The sequence below is a fragment of the Stegostoma tigrinum genome, chromosome 7, assembly GCF_030684315.1.
Source record: "Stegostoma tigrinum isolate sSteTig4 chromosome 7, sSteTig4.hap1, whole genome shotgun sequence".
NCBI lineage: Eukaryota > Metazoa > Chordata > Chondrichthyes > Orectolobiformes > Stegostomatidae > Stegostoma > Stegostoma tigrinum.
The window spans coordinates 94,415,737-94,440,901 of record NC_081360.1 but is presented as its reverse complement, the minus strand read 5'-3'; the positions used below and the strand labels follow the sequence as shown (position 1 = coordinate 94,440,901).

At 45.6% G+C, this 25,165-nt stretch overlaps 1 protein-coding gene across 2 annotated transcripts in view; it reads left to right on the top strand.

Annotated features, from left to right (window-relative positions):
- The window catches only part of LOC125454249 (contactin-associated protein-like 5), a 974,390-nt gene that overhangs the window by 907,983 nt on the left and 41,242 nt on the right, over window positions 1–25,165 (top strand). For both annotated transcript variants that reach the window (XM_059647525.1, XM_048534833.2), the window contains one exon: window positions 24,371–24,464. In XM_059647525.1, the coding sequence (XP_059503508.1) occupies window positions 24,371–24,464 (94 nt within the window). The remainder of the gene's footprint in view (window positions 1–24,370; window positions 24,465–25,165) is intronic.

Below are 25,165 nucleotides of genomic sequence, written 5' to 3'. Positions count from 1 at the left end.
GTAAAAGAAGGAAAGGATAGCTTGTACTTTTACTTAAATCAGCCACTCTGGCACAAGTTATGCATATCTCTTGTAACATTGAGGAAGCAATGAAACTACAAGGTCAAGATGAAAGGATGATTGATTAAATCCTAATGACAGGGAGTTCTACTGGGACTACTCAGACTCTTAACAGGAACAGCTTAAAGGGCGGCAAAGAGAATTAGGCAAATCAGTGTTGTGGGAAGAAAACCAGAAATTATGCTGATATTCACCTCACTACTTCTCTTTCACTCTCTTCCATTTTTGATGCGCCTTGAAGCCTTTTAGTTATCAGTGCTAACATCTATTTATATTTAGCAGGGATGGTGGCATTACAGTAATGCCACTGGACACATGATTCAGAGATGAAAAGAAAAATTACTGCAGAAACTCAGCAGATCAGACAGTATCTGTGGAGAGAAAGCAGAGTTAATGCTTCCGGTCCAGTCACGCATCGCCACAACCCTTCAGAACAGTTATGAATAAGGGTCATTGGACCTGAAACATAAACTTTCCTCTCTCTCCACAGACGTTGCCAGACCCCATGAGTTTCTCCAGCAACTTCTGTTTTGGTTTCTGATTTCCAGCATCCATAGTTCTTGGGTGCTTTTGAATTCTGAAGAAGGGCCACGGGATCCAGAACGTTAACTCTGCTTTCTCTCCACGGATGCTGCTAGACCCACTGAGTTTTTCCAGTAATTGTTTCCGTCTTCCAGTATCTGCAGTTCTTCGGTTTCTTTGCAATAATCCAGACATCCTGCTGTGGGGCTGATTTCAAACCATGGCAGCTGGGGAATTGTAATTCAGTCAATCAAGCTGGAATGTCAAGCCAATCTCAATGATAGTGATTATGTCAACAATCAGTCATTGTTGTCAAAACCTGTCTTTAGCCTTTAGGGGAAGTATGTCTGCCATCTTAATCCAGAATGGGGAACCCAGACCCACAGCAACATGATTGATTTATAACAAATAAAATAAAGACCATAGATGATGGAAATAGGAAGCAAAAAATAAGCAGAAATTGCTGGAGAAACTCAGCGGGTCAAGCAGCACTTGTGGAGAGAAAGCAGAGTTAACATTTCAGTTCCAGTGACCTTGTTGTAATTGACTCTTAACTGCTTTTTGAAGTGGCTTATCAATCCACACAGTTGAAGGGCAGTCAGGATGAAAAATGCTGGCCAGGCCGTTAAAACGCTCATCCCACCCGAAAGTTAAGTCAACTAAGTGGTTAAGTACCAAATTGAGATCAGAACAGATAGGAGCAGGAACAGGTTGTGTGAACCCACAAACGTGTTTGTCACGCAGTGTGATCCCAGCAGATCATTGCTGTTAGATAAATTCTCACACAGCTCACCATGTAATATGAATGATCTGACAGACTTGCTGCTTCAATCCTCTTTCCTGCTCGGCCTCAATCAAGCCTGCTTACTCTGGAGTGGTAAAGGAAAACCATTTGGCTTTTGTTTTTGCATGATGGTAACTTCATACATGTTCTACTAATGCACTACACATTGTCAGAAGGACTATGAAGAAGACTAGGATAGTGGATCTTCGTCCTTCAGAATTCAGAGCTACTCTGCCACCAAGCCTGTAAACACATCACCATAGTTCTGAAGAAGGGTCACCGGACCTGAAAAGTTAACTGAAGATAACAAGGTGTGGAGCTGGATGAACACAGCAGGCCAAGCAGCATCTCAGGAGCACAAAAGCTGACATTTCGGGCCTAGATCCTTCATCAGGGAGAGGGATGGGGTGAGGGTTCTGGAATAAATAGGGAGAGAGAGGGAGGCGGACCGAAGATGGAAAGAACAGAAGACAGGTGGAGAGGAGAGTGTAGGTGGGGAGGTAGGGAGGGGATAGCAGAAAAAAAAATCAGTTATCTCTGAAAAGTTAACTGATATTTTTCTTCACAGATGCTGCCAGACCCGCTGAGTTTTTCCAGCAACTTCTGTTTTTCTTTCTGATTTACAGCATCCGCAGTTCTTTTAAGATTTTTTTAATCAACATAGTAGTGATCCTTAAGGCACTTTTCAGTGTTACATCTTTTGAGACCCCTATATGGTGTTTCCCCTGACCAAGTGATTTTTTTCCCCTATTAGGAATATTTATGCTTTTGTGTTGTATAATTGCATTTGCCACTACATCATCTCTACTCCAAGTCTCTGGTTTCACAAATTCAAACAGTCTGGGAGTCTCAATATTCTCACAGAATATATTGTTTTGGGATTAGATGATGTGTAGGTCTCTGGATTGATGCCTGTTGATGTTGATTCTTTTCAAGGCAGACCAAGGGTCCAAAGTCCTTCTGAAATGGAGGATTTCTTATCTTTTAAAATTCTAAGGTAATCTCAGTAATGGTCCCCATAAAATGATCATCGATTGTTGCTAAAAACCTCTCTGGTGATGGGGGCCTGACAGCCTTTGACAACTGCTTTAACCTTTAAACTCTTGAAAGAGCAAGATTTGATAAAACAATTCAGCATTCAGGGGAATTCATGAATAATTTAATGAATGATCACTCACAGATTAGTGAGGAAATGGGGTGACTCAGTGGCTGCGTGGGTAGCACTGCTACCTCACAGCACCAGGGACCTGGGTTTGAGTCCACCCTCAGGTGTGGAGTTTGCACATGCTCTCTGCGTCTGTGTGGGTTTCCTCCAGGTGCTCTGGTTTCCTCCCACAGTCCAAACAAGTGCAGGGTAGGTGGATTGTCCATGCTAAATTGCCCATAAGTATCCAGGAATCTGTAGGCTAGTTGGATTAGCCATGGGAAATACAGGGATAGTGTAATGGAGTGGATCTGGGTGGGATACTCTTCAGATGGTCTGTCTGGCCTAGATGGGCTGAACGGCCTGTTTCCACACCGTAGAGATTCTATAAAATGTCAATGGTGGTTTAAAGTTAGAATCATACAGTGTCGAAGATGTGGTAACACAGTGTGGAGCTGGAGGAACACAGCAGGACAAACAGCATCAGAGGAAAAGGAAAGTTAATGTTTCGTGTCAGGACCCTTCCTCAGAAATGGGGTGCTTCGCAGTGGGATATAACTCACTGGGCTTCACAGTGGGGTTCTTACTATTTCTGAGTCTCGAGGATGTCCTTTGCTCCATCGAATCTATAACCGAAAGCTACACAAGTCCCACTTTCCCAAACAAGGTCCATAACCTTGAATATTGTGACATTTCAAGTTTTCACCCAAGTACCTTTTAAAGGTTGTGAGGCTGTTCGTACTAGCCACACATTTCCCCCATCCCCTCAACCCCCCTTCACCCGGAGCAGGGGATTGCACACATCTACTACTCTCTGGTTGACTTTTTTTTGTTTATAAGCAACAGAGCAGCTGCTGGACTTGCTGATGATTCATTGCCAGGGTCACTTGAGCAGTTGATTAGGTTCTGCGCAAGAGATCTGAAAAGATTCCCGAAGAATTGTGTGTCAACTGCAACTCAATTGGAGCACAGTCAGCGCTGACATTGACAGCTTCAGGATCCTAACCCCACTTCCACAGCTGAAGTGGAACAGTCAATTCAGACACTCCACTGCCAGGCTGAGGGTCTGCTGCACTATCAGAGGTGCCATCTTTCAGCTGCAGTGTTAAGTCCTGCTGGGGAAGTCAGAAAAGATCCAATGGGGTTATTTGCAAGAAGAACCAAAGAACCAATACTAATTCCTGAACAAAAATAAAAGAAAGGGAGATAACAAAGTGTAGAGCTGGATGAACACAGCAGGTCAAGCAGCAGCAGAGGAGCGGGAAGGCTGACGTTTTGGGCCTAGACCCTTCATTAGAAATGGGGGAGGGGAAGGTGGTTCTGAATAAAATAGGGAGAGAGGGGGAGGCAGATAGAAGATGGATAGCTGACTCCCTCTTCCCCCCTTCCTTTTTATTTCAGAACCCCCTTCCCCTCCCCCATTTTCTGAAGAAGGGCCTAGCCCCAAAACCTCAGCCTTCCTGCTCCTCTGATGCTGCTTGGCCTGCTGTGTTCGTCCAGCTCTATGCCTTGTTATCTCAGATTCTCGAGCATCAGCAGTTCCTACTATCTCTATAAATCCAAGTCCTTCTTTTCAATTTGGTTCATCATTGCTAATTCAAAAGGGGAAAAAAGTCAACAAGGAGCTTGCTACACATCTTCCTTTGGTCTTCTTAAGACATTCAAGCATCAGCGGCTATTCCTTAGCTTGTTGTTCAGCTGGTTTGTGAGCAGTTTGTATATTTTCAAATGAAAATTAAGCAGAAAATTGCCCAGTTTCCTGGTAAATGGTCCCATTTTATTCAGCAGATCATTTTTACACCTGGTTTTAATAGGGTTTGCCCTATGAGCTGGATTAAAACAATTTGACTGTAAAATCATCAAGATTTCACAGTGATGTTCAGCCCCTGTGGCAAAATGCGTGCTGAGAATAGTTCCATTTGGAAAATTAGAAAACATGTAAACAGGGGGATATACCTAATCATTACTGTGCAACATAACAAGGAATTGGGGAATGCTTACGAAGACAAATTTATGCATAGAACATGACGCAGGAAAAAAATAGAGGCAAAACATAATACACAATGGAAGAGATCTACAGTTTGCAGCAGAAGACAAAAAAAAATCCTACAACAGGAAAGAGACAAGAGCAGATGGAGGAATGGACATGGGAAACAGATGGAAAGAGAGTTAGAGACATTTTGACATTTCAAGTGTTCACCCAAGTACCTTTTTAAGGTTGTGAGGCTTTCTGCGCTAGCCACCCAGTGCTAGTGGGTGTAGAAAGAAGATGCAGTAAAAACTGCTTTCTTATAAATTTAAGAGTTTGTATTTTAATACTCTTTCTATTTCATTAGGACACTCAAATAGATACTATTCATTCATAAAATACTGCCTGATACTCAGTCATTGCTTTTGGAGATACAGTTGTCAATCTGTGCACAGAAAGACCCCATGAACAGCAGATGAGAAGAGTTGCAGTTAATCTGCAAGGATGGCATGGTTAGAGATGAAATGTTGGTTCAGACATTAGATGACTCCTACTCCTCATTTAATACTGTTTTATTTGCTAAAATGAATAAGGCAAAACCAATGGTTGGCATTTCATCAGCAGTTGTGTTGTTCTAGGTATTTGCGGTATTCTCCAGCAGAACTGGTTCTGAAGAAGAGTCAGGTCAGATTCAAAACATTGCTGCCAGACCTGCTGAGTTTCTACAGCACTTCTCATTTTCATTTCTGAGGTTTGTACTTTGGAGCATTCACCGGTAGCAACGTACCACTGATTTACCATCTGCTAGAGCTACTTAACGATGTGGCAATGGTCCCCTGGCAGCTTGGTTCCTCTCAAGATGTTGGATCATGATATCATTCCTAATTTGCCTTGATGTAGTTTTACAAAGTACCTTGTCTAAAGTGCTAACCTCCGCTGTGGCTCAGTCTTGATAATAGATGACAAACCTTTCAGAGGCAATCCCCACAGTATTCAGGACAGCAAGGATGATAACAAGGTGCAGAGCTGGATGAACACAGCAGGCCAAGCAGCATCAGAGGAGCAAGAAAGCTGATGTTTCGAGTCGAGACCCTTCTTCAGAAATGACAAAGGGTCTAGACTCGAAACGTCATTTCTGAAGCAGGATCTAGACCAAAAATGTCAGCTTTCCTGCTCCTCTGATGCTGCTTGGCCTGCTGTGTTCATCCAGCTCTACACCTTGTTATCTCAGATTCTTCAGCATCTGCAGCTCCTACTATCTCTTACAGCAAGGACGATAGTTTAGTGGTAATGCCACCAGGCTTGCAATCTCCTAGCTCTATGCTAATGCTCTGAGGTTGGTTCAAATCCTTGGTCAGCAGCTGGTATTTCACCCCATTATTGAAGAAGGGAGGCCTGTTAACTTTATATTAGCAGTATGGAAAATGCTCGAACCCAATATGAAAGAAGTGAGAGGTGCACACTTGGATAAAATGTGATCTTATTCAGCAATGTCAACAGGGATTTGCAAATGAGAAAAATTCGATAAACTTGTTCTTTGAGGATGTTACCAATGAAATTGATGAAGGTGGGCCAATGAGTGTATAGTACTTGGATTTTCAGAATGCCATTGATAAATCCCTTACAGGCGCTTGGTTAGCAACATTAAAGTACATTGTACAGGAAGTAATACATTGGCATGATTTAGTGATTGGTCAACAGATATAAAGCCGGTAGTGGGAATAATTAGGTCATTCTTGTGCTGGCAGGTTGTGACTAATGGGGCACCATAAGGATCAATACATGGATCCCAGCTGTTCACAATAAAAATCAATGATTTGGAGTTCAGACCAAGTCTAATATTTCCAAATTTGCAGATGACACAAAGTTAAGTGGGAATAGGAAAATTTGAAGCAACTTCTGGAGGATTTGGACAGGCTTTTTGCGAAAGGGTGAGAACATGGCCGATGGAGGATAATGTGAAAAAAGTTGAGCTTATTCGCTTTAATAGGAGGAATAGATATACAGAGAATTTCTTAAATGGTACGAGATTGGGAAGTATAGATTTACAAAGGGACTTAAGTCTCCTTACCAATAAATCACTGAAGGCTAACATGCAGGTACAGCAAGAGTATTAGGAAGACTGTTAGCCTTTTTTACAAGGTGATTCAACTACAGGAGGACAGGGCTTACTTCAATTGTCTTGCAGCTTGGTTCGACCCAACCTGGAACTCTGTGTCAGAGATAATGGGAACTGCAGATGCTGGAGAATTCCAAGATAATAAAATGTGAGGCTGGATGAACACAGCAGGCCAAGCAGCATCTCAGGAGCACAAAAGCTGACGTTTCGGGCCTAGACCCTTCATCAGAGAGGGGGATGGGGTGAGGGAATTGGAATAAATAGGGAGAGAGGGGGAGGCGGACCGAAGATGGAGAGTAAAGGAGATAGGTGGAGAGAGTATAGGTGGGGAGGTAGGGAGGGGATAGGTCAGTCCAGGGAAGACGGACAGGTCAAGGAGGTGGGATGAGGTTAGTAGGTAGATGGGGGTGCGGCTTGGCGTGGGAGGAAGGGATGGGTGAGAGGAAGAACCGGTTAGGGAGGCAGAGACAGGTTGGACTGGTTTTGGGATGCAGTGGGTGGGGGGCAAGAGCTGGGCTGGTTGTGTGGTGCAGTGGGGGGAGGGGACGAACTGGGCTGGTTTAGGGCTGCAGTAGGGGAAGGGGAGGTTTTGAAACTGGTGAAGTCCACATTGATACCATATGGCTGCAGGGTTCCAAGGCGGAATATGAGTTGCTGTTCCTGCAACCTTCGGGTGGCATCATTGTGGCAGTGCAGGAGGCCCATGATGGACATGTCATCTAGAGAATGGGAGGGGGAGTGGAAATGGTTTGCGACTGGGAGGTGCAGTTGTTTGTTGGGAACTGAGCGGAGGTGTTCTGCAAAGCGGTCCCCAAGCCTGCGCTTGGTTTCCCCAATGTAGAGGAAGCCGCACCGGGTACAGTGGATGCAGTATACCACATTGGCAGATGTGCAGGTGAACCTCTGCTTAATGTGGAATGTCATCTTGGGGCCTGGGATAGGGGTGAGGGAGGAGGTGTGGGGACAAGTGTAGCATTTCCTGCGGTTGCAGGGGAAGGTGCCGGGTGTGGTGGGGTTGGAGGGCAGTGTGGAGCGAACAAGGGAGTCATGGAGAGAGTGGTCTCTCCGGAAAGCAGACAGGGGTGGGGATGGAAAAATGTCTTGGGTGGTGGGGTCGGATTGTAAATGGCGGAAGTGTCGGAGGATGATGCGTTGTATCCGGAGGTTGGTGGGGTGGTGTGTGAGAACGAGGGGGATCCTCTTAGGGCAGTTGTGGCGGGGGCGGGGTGTGAGGGATGTGTTGCGGGAAATACGGGAGACGCGGTCAAGGGCGTTCTCGATCGCTGTGGGGGGAAAGTTGCGGTCCTTAAAGAACTTGGACATCTGGGATGTGCGGGAGTGGAATGTCTTATCGTGGGAGCAGATGCGGCGGAGGCAGAGGAATTGGGAATAGGGGATGGAATTTTTGCAGGAGGGTGGGTGGGTGGAGGTGTATTCTAGGTAGCTGTGGGAGTCGGTGGGCTTGAAATGAACATCAGTTACAAGCTGGTTGCCTGAGATGGAGACTGAGACGTCCAGGACGGTGAGGGATGTGCTGGAAATGGCCCAGGTGAACTGAAGGTTGGGGTGGAAGGTGTTGGTGAAGTGGATGAACTGCTCGAGCTCCTCTGGGGAGCAAGAGGCGGCGCCGATACAGTCATCAATGTACCGGAGGAAGAGGTGGGGTTTGGGGCCTGTGTAGGTGCGGAAGAGGGACTGTTCCACGTAACCTACAAAGAGGCAGGCATAGCTGGGGCCCATGCGGGTGCCCATGGCCACCCCCTTAGTCTGTAGGAAGTGGGAGGAGTCAAAACAGAAGTTGTTGAGTGTGAGGACGAGTTCAGCTAGGCGGATGAGAATGTCGGTGGAGGGGGACTGGTCGGGCCTGCGGGACAGAAAGAAGCGGAGGGCCTTGAGGCCATCTCCATGTGGAATGCAGGTGTACAGGGACTGGACGTCCATGGTGAATATGAGGTGTTGGGGGCCAGGGAATTGGAAGTCCTGGAGGAGGTGGAGGGCGTGGGTGGTGTCACGGACGTAGGTGGGGAGTTCCTGGACCAAAGGGGAGAAAATGGAGTCCAGATAGGTGGAGATGAGTTCGGTGGGGCAGGAGCAGGCTGAGACGATGGGTCGACCAGGGCAGGCAGGTTTGTGGATTTTGGGAAGGAGATAGAAACGGGCTGTGCGGGGTTGGGGAACAATGAGGTTGGAGGCTGTGGGTGGGAGGTCCCCTGAGGTGATGAGGTCATGAATGGTGTTGGAGATGATGGTTTGGTGCTCGGGTGTGGGGTCATGATCGAGGAGGCGGTAGGAGGTGGTGTCGGAGAGTTGGCGTCTGGCCTCGGCGATGTAGAGGTCAGTGCGCCATACTAGCACTGCGCCACCCTTGTCTGCGGGTTTGATGGTGAGGTTGGGGTTGGAGCGGAGGGAGCGGAGCCGGCGAAACCCTGCCCACGGCCGACGGAACCCCGCCCACGGCCGACGGAACCCCGCCCACGGCCGACGGTACCCCGCCCACGGCCGGCGGAACCCCGCCCACGGCCGACGACCTCATCGCTCCGCCCACAACCTCCACAGCCAGCAACCCCAGAGGAGACAGCCACACTGAGCACTGCCGCATCTTCACCATCCCCAAGACCTCCCACTGACTGAGGACGAACGGTCAGTCCTTAGCAAGGGGCTCACCTTTGTCCCCCTACAACCACACATCAACGAATACCAGTCACGGTTGGACAGAGAGCAGTTTTTCCTCCGTCTTCGCCTCCATGCCTACTTCTTCAACCGGGAACCTAACCCTCCTTCCACTGACCCCTTCACCCGCTTCCAACACAAGTCCTCCTCCTGGACGCCACCCCCAGGCCTCCTACCCTCCCTCGACCTCTTCATCTCAAACTGCCGTCGAGACATTAACCGCCTCAACCTCTCTACCCCTCTCACCCACTCCAACCTCTCCCTCACAGAACGGGCAGCCCTCCGCTCCCTCCGCTCCAACCCCAACCTCACCATCAAACCCGCAGACAAGGGAGGCGCAGTGGTAGTATGGCGCACTGACCTCTACATTGCCGAGGCCAGACGCCAACTCTCCGACACCACCTCCTACCGCCTCCTCGATCATGACCCCACACCCAAGCACCAAACCATCATCTCCAACACCATTCACGACCTCATCACCTCAGGGGACCTCCCACCCACAGCCTCCAACCTCATTGTTCCCCAACCCCACACAGCCCGTTTCTATCTCCTTCCCAAAATCCACAAACCTGCCTGCCCTGGTCGACCCATCGTCTCAGCCTGCTCCTGCCCCACCTACCTCATCTCCACCTATCTGGACTCCATTTTCTCCCCTTTGGTCCAGGAACTCCACACCTACGTCCATGACACCACCCACGCCCTCCACCTCCTCCAGGACTTCCAATTCCCTGGTCCCCAACACCTCATATTCACCATGGACGTCCAGTCCCTGTACACCTGCATTCCGCATGGAGATGGCCTCAAGGCCCTCCGCTTCTTCCTGTCCCACAGGCCCGACCAGTCCCCCTCCACCGACATTCTCATCCGCCTAGCTGAACTCGTCTTCACACTCAACAACTTCTGTTTTGACTCCTCCCACTTCCTACAGACTAAGGGGGTGGCCATGGGCACCCGCATGGGCCCCAGCTATGCCTGCCTCTTTGTAGGTTACGTGGAACAGTCCCTCTTCCGCACCTACACAGGCCCCAAACCCCACCTCTTCCTCCGGTACATTGATGACTGTATCGGCGCCGCCTCTTGCTCCCCAGAGGTGCTCGAACAGTTCATCCACTTCACCAACACCTTCCACCCCAACCTTCAGTTCACCTGGGCCATCTCCAGCACATCCCTCACCTTCCTGGACGTCTCAGTCTCCATCTCAGGCAACCAGCTTGTAACTGATGACCATTTCAAGCCCACCGACTCCCACAGCTACCTAGAATACACCTCCACCCACCCACCTTCCTGCAAAAATTCCATCCCCTATTCCCAATTCCTCCGCCTCCACCGCATCTGCTCCCACGATAAGACATTCCACTCCCGCACATCCCAGATGTGCAAGTTCTTTAAGGACCGCAACTTTCCCCCCACAGCGATCGAGAACGCCCTTGACCGCGTCTCCCGTATTTCCCGCAACACATCCCTCACACCCCGCCCCCGCAACAACCGCCCTAAGAGGATCCCCCTCGTTCTCACACACCACCCTACCAACCTCCGGATACAATGCATCATCCTCCGACACTTCCGCCATTTACAATCCGACCCCACCACCCAAGACATTTTTCCATCCCCACCCCTGTCTGCTTTCCGGAGAGACCACTCTCTCCGTGACTCCCTTGTTCGCTCCACACTGCCCTCCAACCCCACCACACCCGGCACCTTCCCCTGCAACCGCAGGAAATGCTACACTTGTCCCCACACCTCCTCCCTCACCCCTATCCCAGGCCCCAAGATGACATTCCACATTAAGCAGAGGTTCACCTGCACATCTGCCAATGTGGTATACTGCATCCACTGTACCCGGTGTGGCTTCCTCTACATTGGGGAAACCAAGCGCAGGCTTGGGGACCGCTTTGCAGAACACCTCCGTTCAGTTCGCAACAAACAACTGCACCTCCCAGTCGCAAACCATTTCCACTCCCCCTCCCATTCTCTAGATGACATGTCCATCATGGGCCTCCTGCACTGCCACACTGATGCTACCCGAAGGTTGCAGGAACAGCAACTCATATTCCGCCTGGGAACCCTGCAGCCATATGGTATCAATGTGGACTTCACCAGTTTCAAAATCTCCCCTTCCCCTACTGCATCCCTAAACCAGCCCAGTTCGTCTCCTCCCCCCACTGCACCACACAACCAGCCCAGCTCTTCCCCCCCACCCACTGCCCACTGCATCCCAAAACCAGTCCAACCTGTCTCTGCCTCCCTAACCGGTTCTTCCTCTCACCCATCCCTTCCTCCCACGCCAAGCCGCACCCCCATCTACCTACTAACCTCATCCCACCTCCTTGACCTGTCCGTCTTCCCTGGACTGACCTATCCCCTCCCTACCTCCCCACCTACACTCTCTCCACCTATCTTCTTTACTCTCCATCTTCGGTCCGCCTCCCCCTCTCTCCCTATTTATTCCAGTTTCCTCTCCCCATCCCCCTCTCTGATGAAGGGTCTAGGCCCGAAACGTCAGCTTTTGTGCTCCTGAGATGCTGCTTGGCCTGCTGTGTTCATCCAGCCTCACATTTTATTATCCTGGAACTCTGCGTGCAGTTTTTGCCTCCTTTTATCATGAAATATATTATTGCCATGGAGGGAGTGCAACAAATGTTCACCAGACCTTCTCCTTGGATGGTGAGATGATCCAATGAAGACAGGTTGGGCAACCTGGGCCTACAGCCTCCAGAGTTTTGAACAATATGCAGCGATTTTGTTGAAATTTACAAAATGCAGGTAAGAGGTATGCCCAAATTGGAGAGTCTAGATCCACGGAACAAAATTTCAAAATGTGATTGGATTCCACTTACGTCTGACATGAGCAGAACTGTTTTTTTAAAACTTTGCGAATTGTGAATCTTTAGAATTCTCAGCTGCAAACTGGGGGAGCTCAATCCTTGAGAATGTTTAAGATTGGGAGTGATAGATTTCTGGTAACCATTGCATAAACTGTTATGGGTTTAATATTGATAAAATGCATTCACGTGTTCGATGAGCCGTCAATGTGTGAAATGGAGGAACAGGCTCGATGGGCTGAATGGCCTCCTGTCTGAATGTGCTATTCGCTGAGCTATCCCTGATACATTAAATTCTGCCTAACCCAAGGACATTCCTGAACTGTAAATACATTGTTTTTCATTCATTGTTGATGGATCAAAATCCTGGAACTCACCACCAACAACATCCACATCCTTCCCACTTCCTTAATTCCCCCTTCCCCAGCATTGCAGAGGATGTGCCTACCCCCCAAGAAATGCAGTGGTTCAAGAGGTGACTCACCATCACCTAGTCAAGGGCAGTTGTGGGTGGACAATAAACGTTGGCTTGGCCAGTAATGCCAACATCCCATGAATGAATCAAATAAAAAAACGGTCAGCAGTGAGGACAGGGAGAGAATGAGTTGTGCTGTTTTCCAAAACGTGTGAATGAGGACCGTAGCCCATGTTAGCTCCTGGCTGTTGAGGTCAATCTGTTGTTTCCTGTGTGACATGACAGTTTCAGTTGTGAAATTCTGGAATCATATAATCCCTTACAGTGCAGGAAGAGGCCATTCGGCCCATTGATAGTGCGCCAACCATCCAAAGAGCATCTCCCCAGACCCTTACCCTAACACCATAACCCTGCATTTCCTATGCCTAACCTATCTAACCCACACGCCCCTGGACACCAAGGGGCAAATTAGCATGGCCAATCCATATCTTTGGTATGTGGGAGGAAACCTGGACACCCAGAGGATACTCCACACAGGCAGTCACCCAAGGCTGGAATCAAACCTGGGTTCCTGGAATTATGAGGCAGCAATGCTAACCACTGAAGCACTATACTGCTAGTAAAATATGATCAAAGGAGATTGCATGTGTGTAGACCTTTATATGGGTCCATGATAGCTCAAAGTGCTCTGCAATCAAGCAATGTTTTTGAAATGTAATTATTGTTGTCATATTGTTGCACACAGCAAGCTCTCACAAACAGCAATGGGATCATGATGAGATAATCTGTTATTTCCATGTTGCTTGAGGGATTAATATTGGCCCCTGGACATTGGGCATAACTAACCTGCCTACTTTCAAAATAGAGGTGGGACCTCGGTTTTCCCTCTAGCTAGAAGTCAGCAGGCTTTGATAGAGTGGTACTCGCTCAGTGCTACGCTGGTGTTTCAACCTTGTTTTTCCGGCTGAGATCCTTGAGTGGATCTCAATCCCAAAATCATTTCACTCAAGGAAGAGTTCTTCCCACAGAAATTCACATTGTAGTTGTAACGCATGTGCCCCATTAGATTTCAAGTTCACAAATCTTGCAGCTGACCCTCATTTACAGCAAGCGTTGATCACTCACTTCATGTAAGGTATAATTATTTATCTCGTTAATTCATTTATCACATTATTAAGTGCCGAATAGTGCAAATGAAAGGCTTGTAACCTTCCTGCCTATGCCAAGATTTAAAACAGTCCCTGATTTCTAGCAAATTGGATACAGCATGTACCTTTAATATATTCCTGAACCTTACCTTCATTAATATGCAAGAGAAAACTGCAAGCATTTCTTCAACCTCACCTGTGTTTGCAAATTCCATGCCTACACTGCCACCCTCAGCTCAGACACTGTAACTTCAGACTGAAGCTCTTTTCTGACCAAGTCCCACATGTTGTTCAGGTATAAAAGATAAGGGCATTCAGTTCTTCTAACTTGTTCCACAATTATGGCTAGTTTGCAGACTTAACTGCATTCCCACCCTTGAAAAGCTATCTACTCCTGCCTTAAAAATATTCAATGATACTGCCTCCAAGGAAGAAAGTTCAATGTTTCATCACCCTCTGAGACTAAAAATAAAAGCCTCCTCATCGCTTTCTTAAACACAACACCCTCCCCTTATTTTCAAACTCTGTCCTCTAGTTCTGTTTCTCCCACTTGATGAAATAATATCCAAATGTACAAGTCCCCTCAGGGTCTTTGTATTCAAGTCAAGATTTTCTTTCTCCCCAGGGCCAGGTAAAACTAGAGAGTATAGGTTTAAGGTGAGAGGGGTAAGATTTAAAAGAGAGCTGTGGGGAAAGCGCAGGGCAGTGCGTGTATAGAATGAGCTGCCAGAGGAGGTGGTGAAGCCTGGTACGATTACAACATTTGAAAGGCATTTGGATGGGGACGTGAATAGGAAGTGTTTAGATGGATATGGGCCAAATGCTAGCAAATGGGACTGGATTACTTTAGGATATCTGGTCAGCATGGACAAGTTGGACCAAAGAGTTTATTTTCATATCTCTCTAAACCTTTCATATTCGTGTACCCATCCAGATGCCTTTTAAATGTTATAATTTAATCAGCCTCCACCACTTCCTCTGGCAGCTCATTCCATACAAACACCGCCCTCCGCGTGAAAAAGTTGCTCCTCAGATCTCCTTTCCCCTGTCAGCTTTAACCTTAAACAGAACGTTTTGAGGATGGGTCACCAGACCCAAAGCATCAACTCTGATTCTCTCTTCACAGATGCAGCCAGACCAGCTGAGCGTTTCTAGCAGCTCCTGTTTTGTTCGACAATTTTATGGTTTGAGGCACCTTCTCACATTCCTTCCTCCAACCCCTACACACCAGGCCTTGTTATCACATGGTCTGCTATTATACAGTACCCATTGTTAGCCACTAATAGTGCCCATTAGCAGCTTTTCATCCTCCGCGCCAGATCACCATCCACTCCTTTGCCTGTCCAACTGTTCCTCAGTCTTCGGGCTCTATCCCCACCTATCATTTATTCCTCAACCCCCTTACCCCCAAACTATCTTCTACATAAAAACCAACACTTTCCTCGTCACCATCAGTTCTGAGGAAGGGTCACTGGACCTGAAACGTTAACTCTAATTTCTTTCCACAGATACTGCCGGGCCTCTGGAGCTTTTCCAACAATTTTTGTTTTTGTGTCTGTGATCCCTACAATTTCGAAAGACAAGGGCAGCAGGTTCATGGGAACGCCACCATTTGCAAGTTACCCTCCGAGCCCCAAACTGGGAAGAATATCACTATTCCTTCACTGTCACAGCATCAAAATCTTGGAATACCCTTTCGCAATGTTGTGTGTGTCCCTACAACCCAAGGATTGCAGTGGTTCAAGAAGCCAGCTCACCTATGATTAGTTAAGACTTGAGCCAATGATATTTGTTGGCTTCCCAAGTGATAGCTGAGCTTTAAAATTATTTCTCCTCAAAGTTGCAGTGCTATAAAAACTGCACTCTTAATGCTGTTCATTTAGTATAGATTTTTTTTAAATTAATCTGCTCAGATAGGTCAGTGTGCACCTCAGGAGCAGGTGTGACCTGGCCTCCTGGACAAGAGGTAGGGACATTACCCCTGTGCCACAAGATCCCATTACTGCCTTGCTGCCAGCAGAGAGTCTGCCTCCTTAAGCTGTTGTGACCCCTCTGTGCCGAAGCTGTTCCCAGTATGATGTTGGTCACATATATTTCACAGGAATGGAGCAAGAACGTGTGTGAGTTGGCGCATGTCGAGTGTGATGATACAAAGAGCTGCAGATGCTGGAAATTGGAAACAAAAGCAGAAATTTGTGAAAAATTCCAGTAGGTCTGGCAGCACCTGTGGAGAGAAAGCAGAGTTAGCTTTTTGAGACCAGTGACATTTCTTCAGAACACCGTCTGTTCTGAAGTGGGGCCACTGGACCCAAAAAGCTAACTCTGCTTTCTCTCCACAGGTGCTGCCAGACCTACTGGAATTTTCCACAAAGTTCTCTTTATGTGACTCAGTTCTAGCCTCCAAGTTGTTTAAATCCAAGCCAAAGGCTTCAACAAATACATCCAAATGCAAAGACAAATAGGGCCCTACATCAGGCCCCTCCTTCAGGAGGAGTGATGGCTCAGTGATATTGTCACTGGCCTGTTAATCCAGAGGATCCTAGAAATTGCAGGTTCAAATCCTGTCATGGCAGAGGGTGGCATTTGAATTCAACACAACTCTCGAATTAGTCATCTAACGATGACTGTCAAACCATATTTGATTATCGGGGGGGGAAAAAGCATCTGGTTCACTAATGTCCCACAGAGAAAGAACTCTACCATCGTTACCTGGACTGGCCGACATAAGACTCCAGATTCAAAGCATTGTGGTTGACACTTAACTGCCCTCTTGAGAATTAGAAATGGGTACAAAACGCTGACCCAGCCAGTGACACCCACATCCTGTGACTGAATTTTTAAAAAAATAATGTTTCAGCTGGCAGTGTAACCCCTGCCCAGCACCGCACTGGGATTGTTAGCTCTCTCCAGAGCGGGAGTCAGAATCTGGAAAGTTTTTTTCTGTGCAGGATTTTCGGGTAAAGTTTCTGAATGGATCAATATTTATTTGTCCATCAGAGTTGATTCCCTCATCTGGGAAGCACTAATTGTACTTCCCTGAAAGATTGACCAAGAGCAGCAGATGAAGCTTCAGTCCCCTCTAGTGGTGTAGATTCTTAACAGCTTCAGGATAGCTTTACAGTCAAAGCATGTGAGTGTGTGCATGTTGCTAGGATTGATAACCACTATTGTGGGACTGTTGCTGTTTTAGACTAGCACACACAGCCTGATCAGGTGGTTACTCACCACAAACTATTGTGAGCAATTGTAACAACTGTGTGGAACAACAGATATGGAATTAGAATACAATTACACATCAATCGTTTGATAAATGATTTCATTTAAATGCAAAGTCCATTTTAAATGGTGCAACACAGCTGCATTTTGGATTGAAAAGGGACCATTATTTTTTTAAAAACAAAGTAATCAGAAAGGAATAGTCCATTTATGTTATGTCCAATCATGCTCTTCTCTCTCTCTCTCTCTCCTTTCATCATCTGAGGTAATAAAATGTGAGGCTGGATGAACACAGCAGGCCAAGCAACATCTCAGGAGCACAAAAGCTGACGTTTCGGGCCTAGACCCTTCATCAGAGAGCTCTCTGATGAAGGGTCCAGGCCCGAAACGTCAGCTTTTGTGCTCCTGAGATGCTGCTTGGCCTGCTGTGTTCATCCAGCCTCACATTTTATTATCTTGGAATTCTCCAGCATCTGCAGTTCCCATTATCTCATCATCTGAGGTGTTGTTTCTTGTTTTCAGTTAATAACTTATACTTGAAACCAGTCATTAATCTTCATCTGCAAGGTGAAGTGAGTCAGACAGGATGCTCAACTATTAAGGCATCGCAACTGACACACATTAGCCCCTGTAGGGGATATTCACAGTCACACAACATTAAATGAGAAAAGGTTTCAGAGATAGTAGGAACTGCAGATGCTGGAGAATCTGAGATAACAAGGTGTAGAGCTGGATGAACACAGCAGGCCAAACAGCATCTCAGGAGCAGGAAGGCTACTGTTTTGGGCTTAGAGCCTCTAGGCCCAAAACGTTAGCCTTCCTGTTCCTCTGATGCTGCTTGGCCTGCTGTGTTCATCCAGCTCTACACCTTGTTATCTCATAAAATGAGAAAAGGCATCTTTGAAACAATCACAGGACACTTCACAGAGGTATCAGAAAACAATTAAAAATGGTACAAAGCCATCTAAGAAAGTAGTAGAAATATAGAATATCGGAGCAGGAGTAGACCAGTCAGCCTCTGAGCCTGCTCCATCCTTCAGCATGATCATGATTGAACGTCCAGTCTAGTACTGTATTCCATTTTCTCCCATATCCGCCATCTCAGGGACCAGTATAGTAAATTTTTGCTACAATGTCTCTATAGCCAGAACACCCTCCTTCATATCAGTAGACAAAAACTGCACACAATACTCCAAATGCAGTCTTCATAGGCCCTGCACAATTGCAGCAAGATATCCCTGCTTCTGTACTCGAACCCTCTCACTGTGAAGGCCAACATGCCGTTTGCCTTCTTCACCACCTGCTGCTTCTGTATGCTTACTTTCAATGATTGGTGTGCAAGGACAGCCGGGCCCCACTGCACCCCCTCCATTCCCAACTATTCCCACTCAGGTAATAAAAACAAATTGCGAGAAAAACACAGCATATGTGGAGAGAAATCAGAGTTATCGTTTCAGGTCCAGTGAGTTTTTTCTATATTTATCCAGCAAAATCTGTTTTTGTTTCTGATTTCCAGCACCCTTGATTTTTTTTTGGTTCCTTGTTTTTAGCCTCCATTCAGATAATAATCTGCTTGCCTGTTTTTGCTATCAAAGTGGGTGCCCTCACATTATACTGTGTCCGCCTTGCATTCACCAACTTGATCAACATGTCCAAATAGCACTCAAGCGTCTCACAGCTCACTCTCCCACCCACCATAGTGTCATCTCCAAACCTGAAGGCCTGGCACATAGTTTTCTCATCTATACCATTAATATACATTTTGTGAATGGCCGGGGCGAACGTATTGATCTTTGCAAGGCCTCACCAGTCATTGTCTGCCCCTCAGAAAAAGGCTGTTAATTTGGAGTGATAACCTAAAACTTGCTCAAAATGTAGGTTATAAGGAATCTGTTGAAGGAGCAGAAACAAAGAGATAGAAGTGGAGAGATGTGTGGAGTGATGCTCAGAGCAGCAAGTGTGGCCTGACAAGGATACAGCCGGCAACAATGGAGGTTTTAAAATCGAGATGGTCAAGTCAATTACTGTTACCTCAGAGCATTAAGGTTTGGAAGAGACTACTGGCTAGAAACTAAAGAGACCAATGACCATGTAGGCCCTTGGACATATTGGCGTATATTCCAATGACTTTTAGAAAACAGCTGCAGAGATATTGGAATCTTTGATTATTATTTTGCAAACCAGCAGATTGCCCCAGCTGGTGTCAAAATCCTATTCAAGAAAGGAGGGAGATACAAAGCAGGAGTCATCCATCATGGGAAACATGCTAGAATCTATGAATAGATGCAGTCCAATTTGAAAACCATCATTTAATCAGACAGAGTTTACATGGCTCTATGAAATCAAAATGATGATTGATGAATTTACTTTTTTTAACGATAAAACATGTCGGGTGAATAAAGGGGAACCATTAATATGGTGTATTTGGAATTTCAAAAGGCAGTCAATAAGATGCCACAAAAGCCTAGATTTTTTTTCGAAGCACTTCCAAGAAGGCTAACTAGACTAGGCAGTTCTGAGGATCACCGGATCCAACACATTAACTCTGATTTTTTCTTCACAGATGCTGCCAGACCTGTTGAGCTTTTCCAGAAATCTCTGTTTTTGTTCCAGATTCGCAACATCTGCAGTTCTTTTGGTTTTTTTTATTGGACTAATACCTGTAATGAGTAGATTGCCTTATGAACGAAGGCTGGGCCTGTGTCCTCTGGAGTTTAGAAGAGCCAGCGGTGACTTAATGTGTGCCATGTCGATGTGTAAATGATGTTTCTTCTTATGGGGAAACCTGAGAATGAAGAACCATCATTCAAAAAGAAAGGGGTGCCCATTTAAGACAGAGTAGAGGGAACATTTTTTTCTCATCCTCAAGAGGCAGAGGATGCAAATTTCTAACATAGTTTTAAGTCCAAGGATTCTTGATTACCAAGAGCATAGGAGTTGGGACGCCATATTACAGTTGTACAAAACATTGGTGAGGCCGTGTTTTGAGCACCCTGTTGCCCTGCTATAGGAAGGTGTTACTAAACTGGAAAAGGTACAAATAAATTTTGCCAGGATATTGTTTGGACTGCAAGGTTTGAATTTTAGCAACAGGCTGTACAGGGTGGAACTTTCTTTTCCTGGCGTGTTAGAGACTGAGGGGTGACCTTAAAGAGGTTTATAAAATCATGGGGGCCATAGATTGGGTGAATAACCAAGGTCTTTTCCTAAGGGGTGGGGAGTTTGAAACTAGAGGGCATAGGTTTAAGGTGAGAGGGGTAAGATTTAAAAGATGCCTGAGGGACAACTTTTACACACTGAGGGTGGAGCATACATGGAACCAAATGGCAGAAGAAGCGATAGAGGTGAGTACAGTTACAATATTTAAAAGATAGTTGGACATATACATGGATTTAAAGGGTTTAGAGGGATATGGGCCAAACACAGGCAAATGGGACTAGTTTGGTTTAGGAAGCCTGGTCAGTGTGGACAAGTTGGGCCGAAGGGTTTGTTTCCACGCTGTAAGTCTCTACAGCTCCATGCAGGAATATAGTCGAGGTTAAAATCAGATCAGCCATGGACTTATTGATGGTATTGAAGACTTGAATGGGCCGAATGGCCTATACTTGTTCATCTCCATATGTTCGAGGCTCTCTCCATCATGGTAAGAAATAGTAGATGATGCCAGAAATTGGCTGACCTATTCTTAAACATCTGTGAAACAGATCTTCTGTGTCTCAACGAAGTTACATCTGACTCTTCTAAACTCCAGAGGATACAGGTCCAGCCTGTCCAGCCTTTCCTCATAAGGCAATCCATTCATTCCAGGTAATGGCAACATGACAATTCCCATTTTCACAGGAGGAGACGGGATGGGATTGGGTCATGTTCGGAGTTCCCTCTAATTACCTTTCTCATCTTCTGCATGGAGCTTGCCGGGGTGGAAAACGGCATTAGAAAATGCAGCTGGTTGTTTTTAACCAGCATAGCCTCAGCAAGTTGAAGGGCCTTTTCCTGTGCTCTGAATCCATGTATGACTCTATGGCTCCATGCACAGCCACACACTTAGACTCATGTCTTACACATGAGTATTTTAAGAGGGCAGGTCTCCATGTAAACCAGCAGCTCGATCCACTCAAGTTGGACTTTAGGAATGAAGGAGTGTGAAGGAGGACTCTGGGGAGTCATTGGTCTTGTGGTATTAAGGTGGGATTGTTCATCCACAGACCCAGAAAAAAGGGTCCAAATCATGCCAAGGCAGATGGTGGAATTTGAATTCAATAAAAAGGATATCTGTGTTAAGAGTCTAATGATGACCATGATGACCATCATCAATTGTCAGAAAATCCCTTTTGGTTCACGAATGTCCTTCAGGGAAGGAAACTTCCATCCTTACCTGGCCTGGCCTTTGTGTGACTCCAGACTCACAGCAATGTGGTTGTCTCTTAACTGCCCTCTGGGCAATTAGGGATGGGCAATAAATGCTGACCTCGCCTGTGATGCCCTCATCCCCTGAACGTATAGTAAAAAAAAAACCGGTTTAAGTTTGTGCATCTCTTTGGATAACTTGGGTACATCTTTGGCAAAGTAAGCTACACCTCTGAATATGGTCCCGGAACACTTTAGTATGTGGCAAGGTACCTTTTGCAGGAGGAGATTTAGAATTGTGAGAAGCATGATGATTAAGCATAATATGTACTGGACTTATACTTGTGTTTCATGTTTTCTTTTCACATGTTGGAAACAATGCCAGAGATCCGAGTCAGGTCTTTTATCCAGCCTGCCTCCACACCTAGCATCCTTCTCATCACTTCCAGAGTTACCTGCACTAACTAGCAGTCCATTCCACTCCCCAACCTCTAACAACAATCAAATGGGCAGCTGTTTTTAAAGGTAGGGTGCTCAGAATGGATTCCAACTCTGCAAACCTGACTCATCTGTGAAGTCCAGGCCAATTCCCCCTGTTTGTATGGTATGATCTGCTTGTACTGCACTCAAAACAAGACTTTTCACTGTTCCTAGGTACATGTGACAATAATAAATCCAATCAAATCAAATCACATAAATTTTGTTTGAAAATTTCAATTGATCTCAACTTCTCTGACTCTTCGGCAAGATAATTAATTTTCTTTTGATAGATGCACGTACTCTTACAACATTTAAAAGGCATCTGGATGGGTACATTAACAATTAAATTCAGTTAATATATCTGAAATTATAGAATGAGTCTTTAGTGATGAAACCGTCACCAACTGTAAAATCCTGTCTGATTCAGCAATGTCCTTTAGGGGAGGACACTGCCACCCTTACACAGTCTGGCCTACATGTGACTCCAGACCCACAGCATTGTGGTTGACTTTTGGCAACCCTCTGCAAAAGCCCAGCAATCTGTTCAGTTGTTCAAGATCATTTGCCAACAATGCCAACATCACATGAAAGAAGGAAGATGAAACCTGCACCCGTTCATGAGCGTGCTTAAACACAAATTTACACGCATGTTAATCAACACTTCGTCAGACAAATGCACATCCACTGGTGCACCTACACTCCTTCTCCCGTTCCTGCCTGTACTGTCATATAAGATCTGGAATTATCTGCATAGGCACCCTAACCTCATCACACATCTGTTAAAGACTTAGAAGAAGGAGTAGAGACTGGTACATGTTGAGACACAAACGTGGGTGACATGGTGAATAGTTGGAAGCAGAAAGTTATAAACAAAAGTTGATTAAGTGATTCTGTGGAACTGTGGATTTTTATGGAAGGAACATGGAAGCATGTGTTAGCCATTCAGTCCCGTATACCTGTTCTGCTGTTAAATTGTATTGTTACCGATCTGGACAATTTACCTGCCATTATTCCATCTGCCTTAATATCATTAAACAACAAAATTTTGTTTGAAAATTTCAATTGATCTCAACTTCTCTGACTCTTCGGCAAGAGAATTAATTTTCTTTTAATAGATACACATATTCTTACAACATTTAAAAGGCATCTGGATGGGTACATTAACAGGGAAGGGTTTAGAGGGTTTTGAGCCAATTGCTAGCAAATGGACCTAGCTTAATCTAGGATATCTGGTTGGTGCAGACAAGTTGTATAGAAGGGCCTTTCCATGCTGTACAGCTCTATGACTCTGTGTGGCAAAATGGTCCCTGACATTCCTTGTGAATGGCCTATCTCCAAATGTGAGATTTGTCTTCGAACTGAAGTGGTTTTTCCGTGCATTAACCAATGTTTAAAAAGTCTCAATCAGATCATGCTTGATGCGTAAGGCAGTTAATACCTGGAAGGGTTAAATAAATGCTATAAATATAAAGGAAGTTTTCTGGAAGGAAGTAGCCAGGGTTATTCAGGTGTTTTTGTAGTGCCCAACGTTGTTGTGTGCGTTAGGATGTTTCAGTAAGAGTAATGTGTTATTATTAAGTTGCACGTTTTTTTAATGCTTTACAAGAGACAATTATATGCCTTAATTATAATTCAAGAAAGAGTTAGTCCTCACTGTTACAGCTGAAGAGATAAAAGAATCTGAAAGAAGACAGAGCAGGGGACTAAGTTGGATGAGCAGCCATGATCATATTGAATGGCACTGTAGATTGAAGGGCCGAATGGCCTACCATGCTCCTATATTTTATGTTTATATACAATGTTTTAAGTTATTTTTAAGTTACACGTAAAATATCTGTCTACAGTTCATCACTATTGAATTTCGAATAGTTCTTGTGAGTATCCTTCCCACTTGACATTAGTAAATTTGGTGAATATCAATAAGAAGGATTGGTGGCAGTGTATCTGCTGAAGGTATTCCAGATGTTTCAGGTGGATGACCATGACATAGTGATACCTTTATTCGTCTAAATACAAAGAAGTCGGAGTTATTTTAATGTACCTGTCCTCATGTTTTACCCCGTTGTTAGTTTTTAACCCTTTATTCATTAACGGAATGACTGCATCACTGGCCAGGCAGCATTTATTGCCCATCCCTCTATGCCCAGAGGACAGTTCACATTCAACCACATTGATATGGGTCTGGAGTCATATGTAGGCCAGACCAGGTAAGGATAGCAGTTTCCTTCCCTAAAGGACACTAGTGAATCAGATGGGTTTTCTGACAATTGGTAATGGATTCATGGTCCTTATTAGATTCTTGATTTCAAACTTTTTTGATGAATTCAAATTCCACCACGTGCCATGGCAAGATTCAAACCCAGTTCCCCAGGACATTATCTGGCTCAACAGTCCAGTGATGCTACCACTAAGCTATTGGCTGTAGTAGGAGAGACAATTTTGGGTTTCTTTGTGTTCCCAGACAACAACCTGCACTGCAAAATAATTCATTTTCAATTAATATTCTGGGATAAGATCAGCCGTCAATAAATGGATGCATTTCTACAGTTGGTGAGCTTGTGACCTTTGCAAAGCTGACTTCTTTCCATGTAGGTGATGGTGGTTGATTAATCACATCATTTCAAGAACACTATATATTTTCTTACTGAGCAATTTCCATCCTGTCTCTTTGCAGATTGATCAGCTCCCAACATTGAGGTTCAATCTGTCATTAGGAACTGATTTAGAGTTCAATGGCATGAGATCCCTGATCCTGGGCAAGATCATGGGTAAGGATCTTCTTTATTTCTCATATTTTCATTCTACTTCATTAAATTATAGGTGGCACTGTGGTTAGCACTGCTGCCTCACAGCACCAGGAACCCAGGTTCAATTCCAACCTCAGGTGATGGCATGGAGTTTGCGCATTGTCCCGTTGTTTATGTGGGTTTCCTCAAGGATGTGAAGGTTGGGCGGATTAGCTGCGGGAAATGCAGGATTACAGGGATAGGGGAGGGGGATGAGTCTGAGTGGAATGCTCTTCAGAGGATCAGTGTAGACTTGACGGGCTGAATGGCCTACTCTCAAACTGTAGGGATTCTATGGTTCGTTTCTGCTACTACCGGAAACATCTTCTCCACATCCACTCTATCCAGGTACCTCAGTATTCTGTAAATTTCAATCAGATTCTCCCCTCATCCTTGTAAATCCCATCGAGTACAGGCTGAAAGCACTCAACCATTCCTCATATGACCAGCCCTTCATCACTGGGATAATTCTCCTCTGGACCCCCACCAATGCCAGTACTTCCTTCCTTCGAAGCAAGGCCAAAATGTGCTCACAATATTCTAAATGCAATTCTGTGAGAAGAAGTTGAGGTGGATTAGAGTTAGGCCCTTCTAAAATCAGGAAGAGATCCTGCATGCAAAGCAGAGTAGAACAATTTCGCCTCCCATCTTAAAACATGTCATTGAGATTGGGAGTCAGTGGA